At 37.2% G+C, this 13399-nt stretch overlaps 1 protein-coding gene and 1 long non-coding RNA gene across 5 annotated transcripts in view; one reads left to right on the forward strand and one right to left on the reverse strand.

Moving 5' to 3' along the window:
• Positions 1 to 13399, forward strand: part of SLC8A1 (solute carrier family 8 member A1) — a 305160-nt gene that overhangs the window by 271604 nt on the left and 20157 nt on the right. For 3 of the 4 annotated variants that reach the window (XM_070734658.1, XM_070734656.1, XM_070734657.1), the window contains exons 5-6: positions 3264 to 3394; positions 6825 to 6924. In XM_070734658.1, the coding sequence (XP_070590759.1) occupies positions 3264 to 3394; positions 6825 to 6924 (231 nt within the window). Of the gene's footprint in view, positions 1 to 1143; positions 1213 to 3263; positions 3395 to 6824; positions 6925 to 13399 lie in introns of all 4 variants that reach the window. The other variant, XM_070734659.1, reaches the window with a different exon arrangement.
• Positions 7588 to 12651, reverse strand: LOC139157661 (uncharacterized). Its single transcript, XR_011557527.1, has 2 exons — positions 12527 to 12651; positions 7588 to 7781 (listed from the first exon to the last, which is right to left on the reverse strand). It is a non-coding gene; the product is annotated as an uncharacterized lncRNA (long non-coding RNA).

A 13399-nucleotide genomic window follows, 5' to 3' on the forward strand; every position in this document is an offset into this window, starting at 1 on the left:
CAATAGCCAGTAACAGTTGTTATTTGTACAAAATATATCATTGGTATAATCATTGATATGAAACACATACTGTTATGAAAAATATTTTTATTAAATGATAATTGAAAACAAGTTATATGTGCAGAAATATTAAGGCACACATACGTTGGTTTGGAAATATCAAATCTAATGTATGTTGAACATATATTCCGTCCAACTCTGCTGCAACTCTTTAAACCAGTTTGACTTCTTGTGTTTCCGTCACCATCTTTTCTAGAATTTTAACTCTCAGCACTCTCTCTTGCAGAATTTTAACTCTCGCAACTCTCTTGCAATCAGCAGACTGAAAAGTGGATTTTTTTTTTCTATTGATCCTTATCAATAAATCTTAACAAATCAGCTTTATTCTTATTGAAGGAGGCTTTCTTTCCCATCACTGTACTTCTGCTGTGTTGGGCAGTACATGTACTTTTTGCATCCTCCTCATTTTTACAAGGACTGCTGAAACACTTAAGAGATAGCAAGTCTTCTTCCCATGTCACACCAAGCACTAAAAGTTTTGATTTAACAACATCAGCATTCATTCATGAGTGGGCATAATGAAAGAGTCCTGTGTAAAAACAGGAATCAGGTTTTATCCATCTGAAGAACAAAGTATTTAGTAAAGTAAAATCAGATCAAGACTGTTTTTTGATTCCTTCATATAAAAAGAATATGTCAAAATGCCATGTTCAAATGTCATAGATTTCATAACCAATTATAGTTGTGAACTCATTGGGAGATTATTAATTAGAAGGTGACCATTGAAGGATTGAAAAAAAAACAGTGCCTCATTCTTTTTTTCTGAAAATTTTAAAAGGCAAAAAATGTGTAACTTGCAGTCTTCTGTATGGTAAATGATTCCAATTCCCACTATCCTGGGAGTGGCCATGCTGGTTGTCTCAGATGGAAGCTTGAGTTCCATAGCATGAGTTATTTCACAGATTTTCCAGAAGGTCTGTAGTGAACATTTATACTTGTCATAACCCTGAGTGAAGTAGAAATTACAGTTCACTATCTTGTAGATTTCTCACTTAAAACAGATTCTAACTCCACAAAGTATTAAAACCACTATTGAAACCCAGTTCAACCCATTAACATTCATTATTTTTGCCGTTTTATCAGGCAAGCCTGTCTTCAGGAAAGTTCATGCTAGAGACCATCCCCTTCCTTCTACTGTAATCAACATGCAAGGTATTCTAGTGTGGTAGGCTCCCGTCCAACAGATAATGTGAAATCAATGACTCACATGCATTGGTGTGGGGTACAGGGAAGATGTATTTAATGTGGGAAAGGAAATAGCACTTAGACTTACCACTTATATACCACTTACAGTGTCAGCATATTACGCCCAACAATTTGGGTCATCATTTACCCATCTCAGAAGGTGAGATATGAACTGCCAGATTGCAGTTAGCCAGCACTCAGCGGAAGTAGCCTGCAGTGCTGCACTCTAACCACTGCACCACCCTGGCTCATGGGTGGGATTTGATTTATTTTATGATGTCTTTGGCAAAAAAAATACTCAATCTTCCCCATTAATTATAACCTATTTCAGAGAACAAAATAGTGTCTCTTTCTTTCAGAATTTCTTTGCACATTTTTATATCCTAGGTGATCTTTCAACATGGATAGAAGATGTGAAACATAAAATACCTTTTTCTTATAGTAGTTATCATCAGGCCTTGGACCAGCCTTGTCAAAAGGATTTTGCTACCTTTGTTAGTTTTCTCCATCCTCTGCTCACCCATAGATGCTATTGCTTGAAGCTATCTAGCCAAGTGAACAGATGTCCGTCATTCAAATCTTCCATAACAATAAGAGAACAATAAAGTCAGGGATTATCCTTCCATATCAGCTTTCTCGTGGACCAGAGTTTATTGTCCAGTTTTAAATTATTCCTTATCTATGTTTAAAATTAAAGATTGTGATGAGTTGGGAATGCTTCAGTAACATATTATAGCTGATGATAGAGATAAAATCTTTGCTACATCTATGCTGGATCAATCTGCCAAGCTTTGTCCTGTGCAAAAAATCAGTCTTGACCATTCAATCTCATGAAACCTGTCTCTTATTGTCTCTCACTAGAACATCTGGTGCACTTTTTCCACCTACCTATCTTCCCCTCCATTGGTATTGTCCTGAATACATTCAAATTAACAAATCGCATTGTTTTTAAGCACCAATAAAGAAGTACTAGCATCTTCCAAATTCACTTTTATCACAAAACAAAAGGAGAGAAAAATAAGAATCAAGAGTTTGGTTTTAAGCAAATAATTAAATCCCTTCCCAGCAAGAGGGACTCTACATTCAAATATATTGCCAGATGTCCCTTTCCAAGAGTTGAAAGGAAGGAGCTCCTTCATTAGACATTTATATCAAATCATTCTAGAGCTACAAATATAATAGAAGCCCCTTAGAGCCTTAAAGTAGTATTATTATCCAGCCAAAGAAGTAATTAAAATTCCTTCCTGTTGATACTCAGATGTGACAATAAGAGACTTTCCTGAAATACAGGAGCCCTCAACATGTGTTATGTATTTTGTATAGTAAATAGGTGATTAACAGTGCAATTAACCAAATAGTGAAAACAGACTGCCAGTTATCAGTTATCAAGCTCTTGCTGATTAAAAATGCCACAAATTTCAATTTAACTTTGTATTAAGTCAATAAGATGCTGACGTTCAGCTGGACAAATATATAGAACATATAGGCAACTGAATTCCATAGATTACAATCCTGGTCCTGTTCTGTTGCATCACCTCATCTACTACAATCTTCATTCAAGCCTTTTCCCAAATAATTAAATATTTTGAAATGGCTTTTAGCTACCCAGACTTTTGCCTGCTCCTTTTCAAAATGCTTCCCTAGAAACTACAAGCTTGTTTCCCAGTTTAAACACAGACAAGGTTTGCTTCACCCTCTCGCGCTGCCTGGGAGTCGGGCCAGGTGTTTGTTAGAACAACAATGAGCCTGAGTCCCCATTACCTTTCACTTAGATTGTATTATGCTATTTTAGCTTTCAATGAAACATAATGCCTGTTCACAGGTAAACTATCTGGAGGAGCAAACTCCTATACTTACAATGCAGGAAGCTGCCCGGATGGTGTATTCTTGTAATGGTTGTTTGCTTGCTTTTGCCAATGGAGTATGTTGGAGGATAAAGAGAAGCTGGCTATAGAAGAGGGAACAGACTCAACCATTCCTCAATTGTTTCGTTTTGTTTTTGTCTTCTCCATCTCCAGAAGAGAATGAAGAGAAGCAGCCTCTGACAAGTAAAGAGGAGGAAGAACGCCGCATTGCTGAAATGGGGCGCCCCATCCTGGGGGAACATACAAAGCTAGAAGTGATTATTGAAGAGTCCTACGAGTTCAAGGTGTAGTATGTAGACATCTAATGTCATTATTACCAGTGATTTAATGTATTTAATTCAGGCACCATCTGACAACAAACAACTATTAACTTACTCTAGGTCTATTCCATATCAGTCCTGGAGTAACCTAGGATTATATTTTGGTAGAGCATTCTCAATGTGCACCCCCAAAATGTGCCTATGCAATTAGAATTTTGTTCTAAGAAAAGGGAAATTGTGCAATTCATACAAATTATAGGATTGAAATAATTTGGCTAATTTTTCTAATGTTTTTATTTATTATGTATTTATTTCTTACATTGCAGCATCTGTTTTTTAAAAAGGGTAAAGATTTATCCTGTAGGAAATTTTATTTCATTAAACTTTGCCAGCTCACTTTTTAAAATTATAGTTTTAATAATTATTATTATTTGAAAGCCATCAAATATTCTTAGGAAGATAAACTGCAGCTACAGCTACATTCTCTCTCACACACAAACACTCTTTCTTTCTTTCTTTCTTTCTTTCTTTCTTTCTTTCTTTCTTTCTTTCTTTCTCTCTCTCTCTCTCTCTCTTTTATTATTAAATCTCCTTAGATATTTCAAGGACATTGTGAAAACATCTTACCACTCATTGTAGAAATGAGTTCAAATAAGAAAATTACACAAAATTCTCAGATTACTAAATGACTTCTGATAGATGCAAAAATCAGTAATCGGAATGTGTATTATAAATTTGTTCCAACATAAGAATCTGATCTACTTGCGGTCAGGGCAAATGGACTTGGGGTGGCCCCAGACTTAGGTCTCTTACAGGGCTGTAGTGACTCCAAACTGATGATGTGTCTGATCGTGCCCTCAGACTCGACCTGGTTATTTCCTACTTCTTCAAAGAACATTACACACACTTTAAATGTTTAAAAAACCCTGAACAATAAAGCAAAGGTGCTTTGTCCCTTCCTTTTATCCTACGGATAAAGTGGTTAAGTTTGAGATAATACCTAACTTCTCACTCAATCAACTTTTCAACTTAAGAATATGAATGCCTATCTAATCTAGTTCATTAAGTACAATGCCATATTCACTATTTAAAACATAAGCACTATATTATTTACATCATTAACAATTATCATATATTTAAATTTAACCTTGATTTTCTTTCATTTGTGTCCTTTGACCTTTAATTGGATATTAAAATTTTACACCATTCTGTATTAAATAAGTAGAATTTCATTACACAGGAATCACTGACATAGACTTTTTAGTTCTTGTTTTTTCAAGCAGCATAGCCAAAATATTCTCTCATCAATTCCCTTAGAAAGTAATTTTGAATCGCTTCAGGCAAACTCACTGAACTTAAATCCTGGTGCAGCTCAAAACAATCATTTGTAAAGAAAATGAACTATGCATGATTATATATTTCATATTCAATTTTATAATATGAAGTGCATTAGGTTGAAAGCAAAGTTTTTACAACTCTGCTCTATGAGCCTATCTCAATGTACAGAGGATCAGTAAAAACTGAAGATGTCCAGTTTAGCCGTAGTGAAGCAAATACTGTACATCAGTTACCATATTTTCCGGAGTATAAGACACATCTTAGTTTGGGCGGAGGAAAATAGGGAGAAAAATCTACCAACCAGGTATTCATCTCGCTAGCATCCTGAGTCTGGTCAGCTTCACAACATTATTTTATCCTCTGGTTAGGTCTGAAAAAACCTTTTTCAGAGGGACTAGCAATGAAAACAAGCCTGCAAAGACTTAGCACTGAAAAAAACTTTTACGAAGGGAGTAAGAATGAAAAAATCCTGCAAGCCGGGAAGATCGTTAGAGCTGGGGGGAAAGCTTCAAAAAAGTTACATTGTATGCAGTTTTCTGAAGTACTAATATACTTTGAGAGATACAATGTGTCAGAAGTTTCTACATGTCATCTTTTTAACTATTTTTATAAGTTGCCTTTTTTTAAATCCCAAGTTCAATCACTGGCTTTACCAATTCGGAGAATAAATAGGTGAACCAATGTACTGGCTTCCTGTAAAATTACCTTTCCTCCTCATGCATAGTAGATTGGTCAAAATGAGTTTCAGGTGTTTCAATGCAAAAGAAGCTTATAAAATAAACTAGGAAAGGTCTTATATACTGGCATTCCCATGGTTCCCAGGCATTTGGCAACCAGCCTATAGTTATGATGGTTGCAGAATTCCAGAGATAATCTGGTTGCCATTTGCATTTTGCGACCTTCCCAGCTAGTTTTTAACAAGCAAAGTCAATGGGGAAAGCTGGATTCACTTAAATGAAGTGAGTACTTTGTGATTCACTTAACAATTGCAGTGATCTGCTTAACATTTGTGGCAAAAAGTGTCATAAAATTGAGCATAGCTCATTTAACTGCCTTGCTTAGCAGTAAAAATTCTGGTCCCAATGGTCATAAACCAAGCACTATCTGTAGTAGCATTAATTTGTATCTAATCCAGTTATCATAAAAATCCAGGGACTCTATAATGGTAGATTCATGGAATCTTGTGTAGGGAAATCTGTGGGATATGTAGAAATGGATCATTCAGCTGGCTGTGTCCAGGCTTCCCCCAAGTCCTCATTTGACGCCTGGCTGCCGCTGGAATCTGATTGGTCACAGCCATTCTGCTGCGGCTATATAAGGAGCTGTCAAGGGTACTAACGTTGCTGCTCTGTTAGCCTGAGCGTGCCAAGCTAAGCAGACAGGCTAGAGCTTTCACTGTTAGCATTTACCTTGAGCTAAATAAACTTGCTTGCTTTTCAAACATGTCTGCCTCAGTTTGTATGTCTTCTAAGGCATATCACTGCCTTTCTTTGCTACCTTTTTCTTTGCATAGTAGCCATCACGAATCAGTCTTTGCTAAGAACCAGTGCGGCAGATGTAGAAGATTGGCAGAAGGTGAATAGTTCATTCTGCCTTGACCCCAGCAGCAGTCTTTGTTTGCCAAAATCTTACAATTGTAGTAACAACTATTACAAAGAAAATAGGATTTCCTTTTTACTGCATCAAATATGGATGGATTAATATTTTATGAAAATGTGCAAGTCATCTTTTTGAAGGTCTAATTACAAAGCACCATTAAGAAATACTTTGCACAAGCCGTTTTAAAGCAAGATTCTTTTGCATCTTCATTTCATTTCATTCACTTGATGTTGAAGAGTCATTGTGGCACAGAGTTAAATTGTAGTATTTGCAAGCTAATTCTGCAGACTGCTAGCAGTTCAACAGTTCGAGTCTCACCAGCTCAACATTGACTCAGCCTTCCAGCCCTCCAAAGTCGGTAAAATGAAGACCCAAATTGTTGGAGGCAATATGTTGACACTGTAAGCAGCTCAGAGAGGGCTGTGAAGCAGTATATAGGTGCTATTCCTTTTGCTATATCCATGTTCTTATGCTAACCAGCATTCTTTACATTTACCATGTGTCTGTCTATCTGCAGAACACTGTGGACAAACTTATTAAGAAGACAAATCTAGCTCTTGTGGTTGGAACAAACAGCTGGAGAGAGCAGTTCATTGAGGCTATCACTGTTAGTGCTGGTAAGTTTCTATTTCTATAAATACCTTAAATTACAATTAGTCATTTTCCTAGCCTGAAATTATCAAGTTAATTTGACTCCAACATTGGTAACTTGCACTTTTTCAGTAGCCATGACAAAGGAAGAAGCACTCTCGCTATTCTTAAAATTAGATAGCTTTAGCATTGTAATTTCATTGTATTAGTCTTTAAATCTGCATTGCATACATCTGTCTGGTGGAGGAATTCTTTTATTTTAGGTCATGGATGGATAGTTTGTGTCCCCAAAGCCTCTTTCTGTGGTGCCCATGGCAGTTTGGCAATCTAGCTTCCAAATATCAGTATTGCAGCTTCGTTTTGTTTTAAGCACAAAGCAATTTGTGCTTTGTGTTTTGTGAGCTGTGAAATAGGCTTAACAGTTTATAAAAGCATAGAAAAAAATAAAATAAATTCCCAAGCTCCCAGACCACCCCTTTGGCAACTTCCAGCCCAGGCAACTATAGTACAACTCTGCCTAGTCCACATCATTTCCTTGCTATGATAGCTCTAGCTTTCCTCTCCTAAACTAGACCTTCTCTATGATCTTCACGGGTTCTGGGTAAATGCAATTTTACTACGTATTTGTAAATCCTGTTGCCCCTTTTATGGGGAGACATGGGGTGTAGCAGTTAAGAACTTCAGCCGTCTATTTCTATTTATTTTAATGGGGTGCAATAAGGCTGTTGGAAGTAAAGCAATAACAGAACATAGCCATGTGTTCTCTGTACCTCTGAATTCAATTTACTCTAGATCTAAGTTAGTATTGTAAATGTGTTAACATTGAGTAGAATTTAATCTGGATACTGGCTCTTGGGAAGTTCATGCAGGTCATCTTACATTCCTTCAAAAAAAGAAAGGGAGGAAGGAAGATAGAATAAATAATAATAATAATAGTAATAGTAATAATATCTGTGAGTATTATATAATCTAAAGCATACAAACTTGATTTGATTTTCTAATTTCACAAATTTAAAAAAATTATCTCACTGTAGATACATACTCATTGCAAGATGTTATCTTCCAATTTAGAAATAGATTTCCTATTTGCTTTCTCTCTTAACTATTTTAAGATCCCTTAATACCACTGAAATAAATTTCCTTTTGTACTACTACATCTAGTCTTGCCAGAATAATTAGACTGTCTGTGCATATTAGAAACTTATTTGTTAAAAAAATTCAATGGAAAATATGTTAAATGCAATATGTATTTAACAAGTGCTGTCTAGGCATCTGACTGCAGTAACTATATTAGTCCAACTTCAATAAACTGAATTAAGAACATAAGACTTATTTTTGTAGGTAAGACTTACTTCATTATAGAAGAATTGAAACAAAAGAAAGAACAAGACTATCTTATTTTATATAAAAAAAGATGGGCACTGGGAAGGGTCAACATCTTTAAGATTGTTACTGCAGAATCAGATCAAAGACCCTTCGTACGTAGATATGACCCAATGCATACACACATACCATTTCATTCATGGTCCCACCATCTCACAGATTTTGAGCTTCCTGACAGACATCATTGGCATGAATACAGAGGAACTAGATTCATATTTGTGGCATGCGAACCACAAAAGGTTAGCCATCACTGGCTTAGAATATGATGCAAATCCAGCTAGGTATTATAATGAACCTTAGTTAAAAGAATTGTGGCTTAATATGAAGTATGAATCATTGACTATATTTCTTTCACTTCAACTATATAAAGACAAATTATAGATTTATAATTCAGGCAAATTGCAGAATTGATCATGATATTTAAAGAGGGTGTGTGTGTGAGAGATACTGCTTCACCTACATGAATTACTGTTTGCAACACATCATATCTTCTCCAAGGGTAGATAATTGTGCTGTTGCTTCTATGCATCAGAAATAACTATCTTATTACTAGCACCTCAGCATGATTATCTGCTATCCCACTAATTGAAAAGATAATTAAAAGGAGGTCAGACTGGAGTAATTAATCATATAATAATTCAAGCACCATAGGTACTTCTGACCCTCAAGAAATGTTTAATTTGAAATAAAAAAATCAGTTGATTTTTCTTATTCAATGCCTTTAATTTTTTTTAATTATACAAAAAATTACAAAATGAATTGTTTTAAGGAAGTATTTCCCAACTTGCATTACCAGCTATTTTTCCATGATCTTTTGTTTGTGTGATCAGTGGTCAAGGGTGACTGGTCCAGCCTCATTTAGGTACCTAAGGTTGAGTACCAAAGATACAAAATTCTGTGTCCATCAGCTTTTGCGGACAGAAAAATGTCTTTTCCCCCAGATTACATAAGCTCTATTGTAGAATTCGCTATGTGTAATTTGCCTTGCTCTTGCTGGCAGGGCTCCTGACATTTCAGAAGTGCCAGGCTAGAAAAGAATGACTCACTTAATCATAAAAGATAAGAAAGTGATAAACCATATGACAGATTTTATCTTCTGACACTTCCCTGTGTTCATTCCTAAATCAGCCAAGCGCAAAGACAAAGTGTGTACCAGAATCTTTCCTAGGCAAGTATCTAAAGGAAGATAACAATCCCCATTTTGTTAGCAGTATCTACCTTGTATGTTTAAGGCTGTGATAGTTTTCCCTTGCCTAAATTGCAATTGGCAAATGAGTGAAAGTGAAACAAGTTCATTTATTTTAATTGAAAGAATGTATTATACGATCTGAGTCAAGTAAAGAACAAAAGTACGTACTACAGTGGTACCTCATCTTATGAACGCCTCTTCTAACGAACTTCTCAAGATATGAACCCGGTGTTTAAGATTTTTTTGCCTCTTCTTCAGAACTATTTTCACCTTAGGAACCCAAGCAGCTGCTGCTGGGATGAAGGGGTTTCTTTTTTTCCCCCTTTTTTGAAGAAAGAAAAGGGAGGGGCTGCTTGGAGTAGGAAACATTTTGCAGAGAACAACATGTTTGCAAAGGAACTGAAAGGGTGTCTTTTTAAGAAAGAAAAGGGAGGAGGGAGGGGCAGCTTGGGGGAGGAAAAATTTTGCAGAGAACAACGTGCTTGCAAAGGAACTGAAAGGGTGTATTTTTAAGAAAGAAAAGGGAGGAGGGAGGGGCAGCTTGGGGGAGAAATTTTTTTGCAGGGAACAATGTGCTTGCAAAGGCACTGAAACGGTGTCTTTTGAAGAAAGAAGAGGGAGGGGCGCTCCCCTTGCCTTTCTTCCTTCCCACTCACCCTTTAGCCTAGCCTTGCTTCTTCTTCTGCTCCTCCCTGCCCTCTGTTCGCCTCCCTTCTAAAGTTTGGGATTTTCCTGAAGGATTTGCACGCATTATTTGCTTTTACATTGATTCCTATGGGAAACATTGTTTCATCTTACGAACTTTTCACCTTACGAACCTCCTCCTGGAACCAATTAAGTTCGTATGATGAGGTACCACTGTACTTTAAAGTCTCATTCCCATCATCTTTAACTAGGTACAACAGTACATCATAGTACATTATAGGGGAACAATATTTGAACCAAGGTACCTCAAATTCTAACTTACAGAATGTATCCAAAATCCAGAACCACCAAAGGAATGAAATTTGGAGAACTTGTGGTTGCTTCAGGGCTGCCAAACTCCTTTGCTTCAGCCTTACCAGGCAGCTGCCACAGTCATGTCATGCCTATTTTGAACATACTATGACCATTTCTCAGTCATTCTTGTAATCCCTTTCTCCCTTCCCCACCTGGCAACAAGCATTTAACCGTCTACTGGCCTTGGACTTGCAATTTCCTGCTGGCTTCCCTCTCTCTCTATTCCTCCCTGCAGGATTCCCACAAGCAATGTAAAGTAAATGGGCAAGCCAGCAGGAATTAGAAGAGGGAGGGGGTGGGGGTTTTGCTTTTTTGCCCACCATAGTCATTTCATTTCTGTTCAGATATCTAAATCAATGACCTAACATGGTACCTCTACTTACAAACTTAATTCGTTCCGTGACCAGGTTCTTAAGTAGAAAAATTTGTAAGAAGCAATTTTTCCCATAGGAATCAATGTAAAAGCAAATAATGCGTGCAATTGGGGAAACCACAGGGAGGGTGGAGGCCTTGTTTCCTCCCAGGAGATTCCTAGAGAGGCCCCACGGAGGCTTCTCTCTGCCTTTTCCGGCCCTGTTTCCTCCCAGGAGATTCCTAGAGAGGTCCTGTGGAAGCTTCTCCCCGCCTTTTCCAGGTGTTTCCTCCCAGGAGATTCCTAGAGAGGCCCCACTGAGGCTTCTCCCAGCCTTTTCCGGTTACAGTTTCAGAGGCTCGGCTTTGTAAGTGGAAAATGGTTCTTGAGAAGAGGCAGAAAAATCTTGAACACCCTGTTCTTATCTATAAAAGTTCGTAAGTAGAGGCGTTTGTAGGTAGAGGTACTACTGTATTAGGTATTTCTCAGGCACTGCATGGTATTGTGGTCTGCACATATCCACAGGAGACTTTTGCATTCATAACAGGCAGTCCACAGCATTCAAGTCTGCAGAGCTAGAAGCTTTGTCTGCTAGTATCAAATTTCTCTTTATTCCCAGGTGGCTTCCTTCTGTTAAGCTGTAGAATTGCACCCTTAGAAACACATGTTTTCAGTGAACCTAATTGTTAATGGTGGAGAAAACACAGTTTAACAACCTGTAAACATTGTTCCTTTGTAGAATATTTTTTTATAAGTCTGCCTGATCTTTATTTCATACTTTACTATAAGATGCAAATGTATCCAACAAGAACCAGGTCACCAATAAAGGACAATATTTGCAGTTCAGGGTTGAAATTAGGGGTCCTTGGTGCTCTCTGAGCTTGGTTTTTTTTTTTAATACAGACATTTATTAACTAGGTAACAGAGCAAGCACAAGCACTGATGATGTTACTGGCTTGGGGAATGAAATGTCTGCTTAAAACTACCAGGTTCAGAGAGCATCAAGGACCTCATATCTTTTTTGATCAAGAAGAAATCTCAGAGGGCAACTATAGTTAGTCCTCAACTTATAACAGTTCATTTAGTGACCATTCAAAGTTACAATGGCACTGAAAAATATGACTTGTGATCGTTTTTTACACCTAGGCTACGACCTTTGTAGCAGCCATGTGATCAAAATTCAGATGCTTGGCAACTGGTTCATACTTATGACTGTTGCTTTGTACCTGGGTCATATGATCCCCTTTTGTGACCTTCTGACAAACAAAATCAGTGGGGAAGCCAAATTCACTTAACAACTGTGTTCCAAACTTATGTTAAGTGATTCACTTAACGACAGTGGGGGGGAAATGGGGCAAAATTCACTTTAAAAATGTCTCACTTAACACAGAAACCTTAGACTCAATTATGGTCATAGGTTGAGGACTACCTGTACTATAGTGCAGTTGAAAGAAAACATTCACTTTTTTCATGGATATTACTATGCGCCTGTCTAACCATTGCTACCCAATAACCCTTCCACCCATAATGCTTAAAATCTATGCTACATGTAACCTTATTGATTGAGCAGCAGTAGACAGTCTTTAAGGCAGACTCCACCCTGAAGCATTAACTCTGCCTCCCCTAAATCCCTTTCTAAAAAGGTAAAAGTAAAAATTTGCAGAGTAAATTTGCAATAGTAAAAAAAGAAGCAGAGTATACGCACGCATAAAATAGCACACCATCCACTTGCATGAAATCAGCACAGTGTAAAGAGGGATCGGGGCCTGAAGTCAGAAAACAGCCAGTCAGAGGGTCTAATCAGCATTGGTAGCCAAGAGTCAGAATCCACAATGTCTGTAATGCGAAACAAGATTCAGAAGCTGGAAGCAAAGAAACAATCAAGAACGGGGGAGAGAAGGAGAAGAACAAAATATGACGATCTATTTGCTTGCTCCCTGACACCCTTTTACTTTTTTTTTTCTTCTTCTTCTTTTTAGGATAGAAATAAATTAGAACTATAACAATCATAATACTAAACACATTATTTAGAAAAGGAAGCTTTAGACCAACGATTAAGCAAACTTTAAGAAATATGATTCCGCTGACTGAATAGCCGGGAAAATAAAAAATAAATATAGCTGCAGACTGGCAGCGGGGTGGGGGAGGGAAGGGGTTGTCTTATGTTCAATGTTATCGTTAAATGTGGTTCGTTCGACCCTATTGGAAACAATGATCAGATGCTTATGATATGAACACCTTGTCTTGTCAACACTGTTTTGTATTGTTTCTTTGTATATATTTGTATATAACCAATAAACAGTATTTTTTTTTTTAAAAAAAAGAAACAATGGCATGAGCTTCAAAAGATGCATTTGGTTCACAGCCTTTTGAGCTCTCAAGCAGAGCAGTTGGCAAGGCAGGAATGCAGCTACACACAGGACTGATGTAACTAACCGGTTGCTTCAATGCAAATAATAATTGCTAGCTATTTTTAAGCGTAGGAAACACACAATATTCTTCTCTACTCATCCACAGGTCAACGGTTCATGCATCCTCTACCCCACTTTTGCTACAATATGTCAGAATAGTGTTTTCC

Source organism: Erythrolamprus reginae, chromosome 1 (genome assembly GCF_031021105.1).
Source record: "Erythrolamprus reginae isolate rEryReg1 chromosome 1, rEryReg1.hap1, whole genome shotgun sequence".
Lineage (NCBI taxonomy): Eukaryota > Metazoa > Chordata > Lepidosauria > Squamata > Dipsadidae > Erythrolamprus > Erythrolamprus reginae.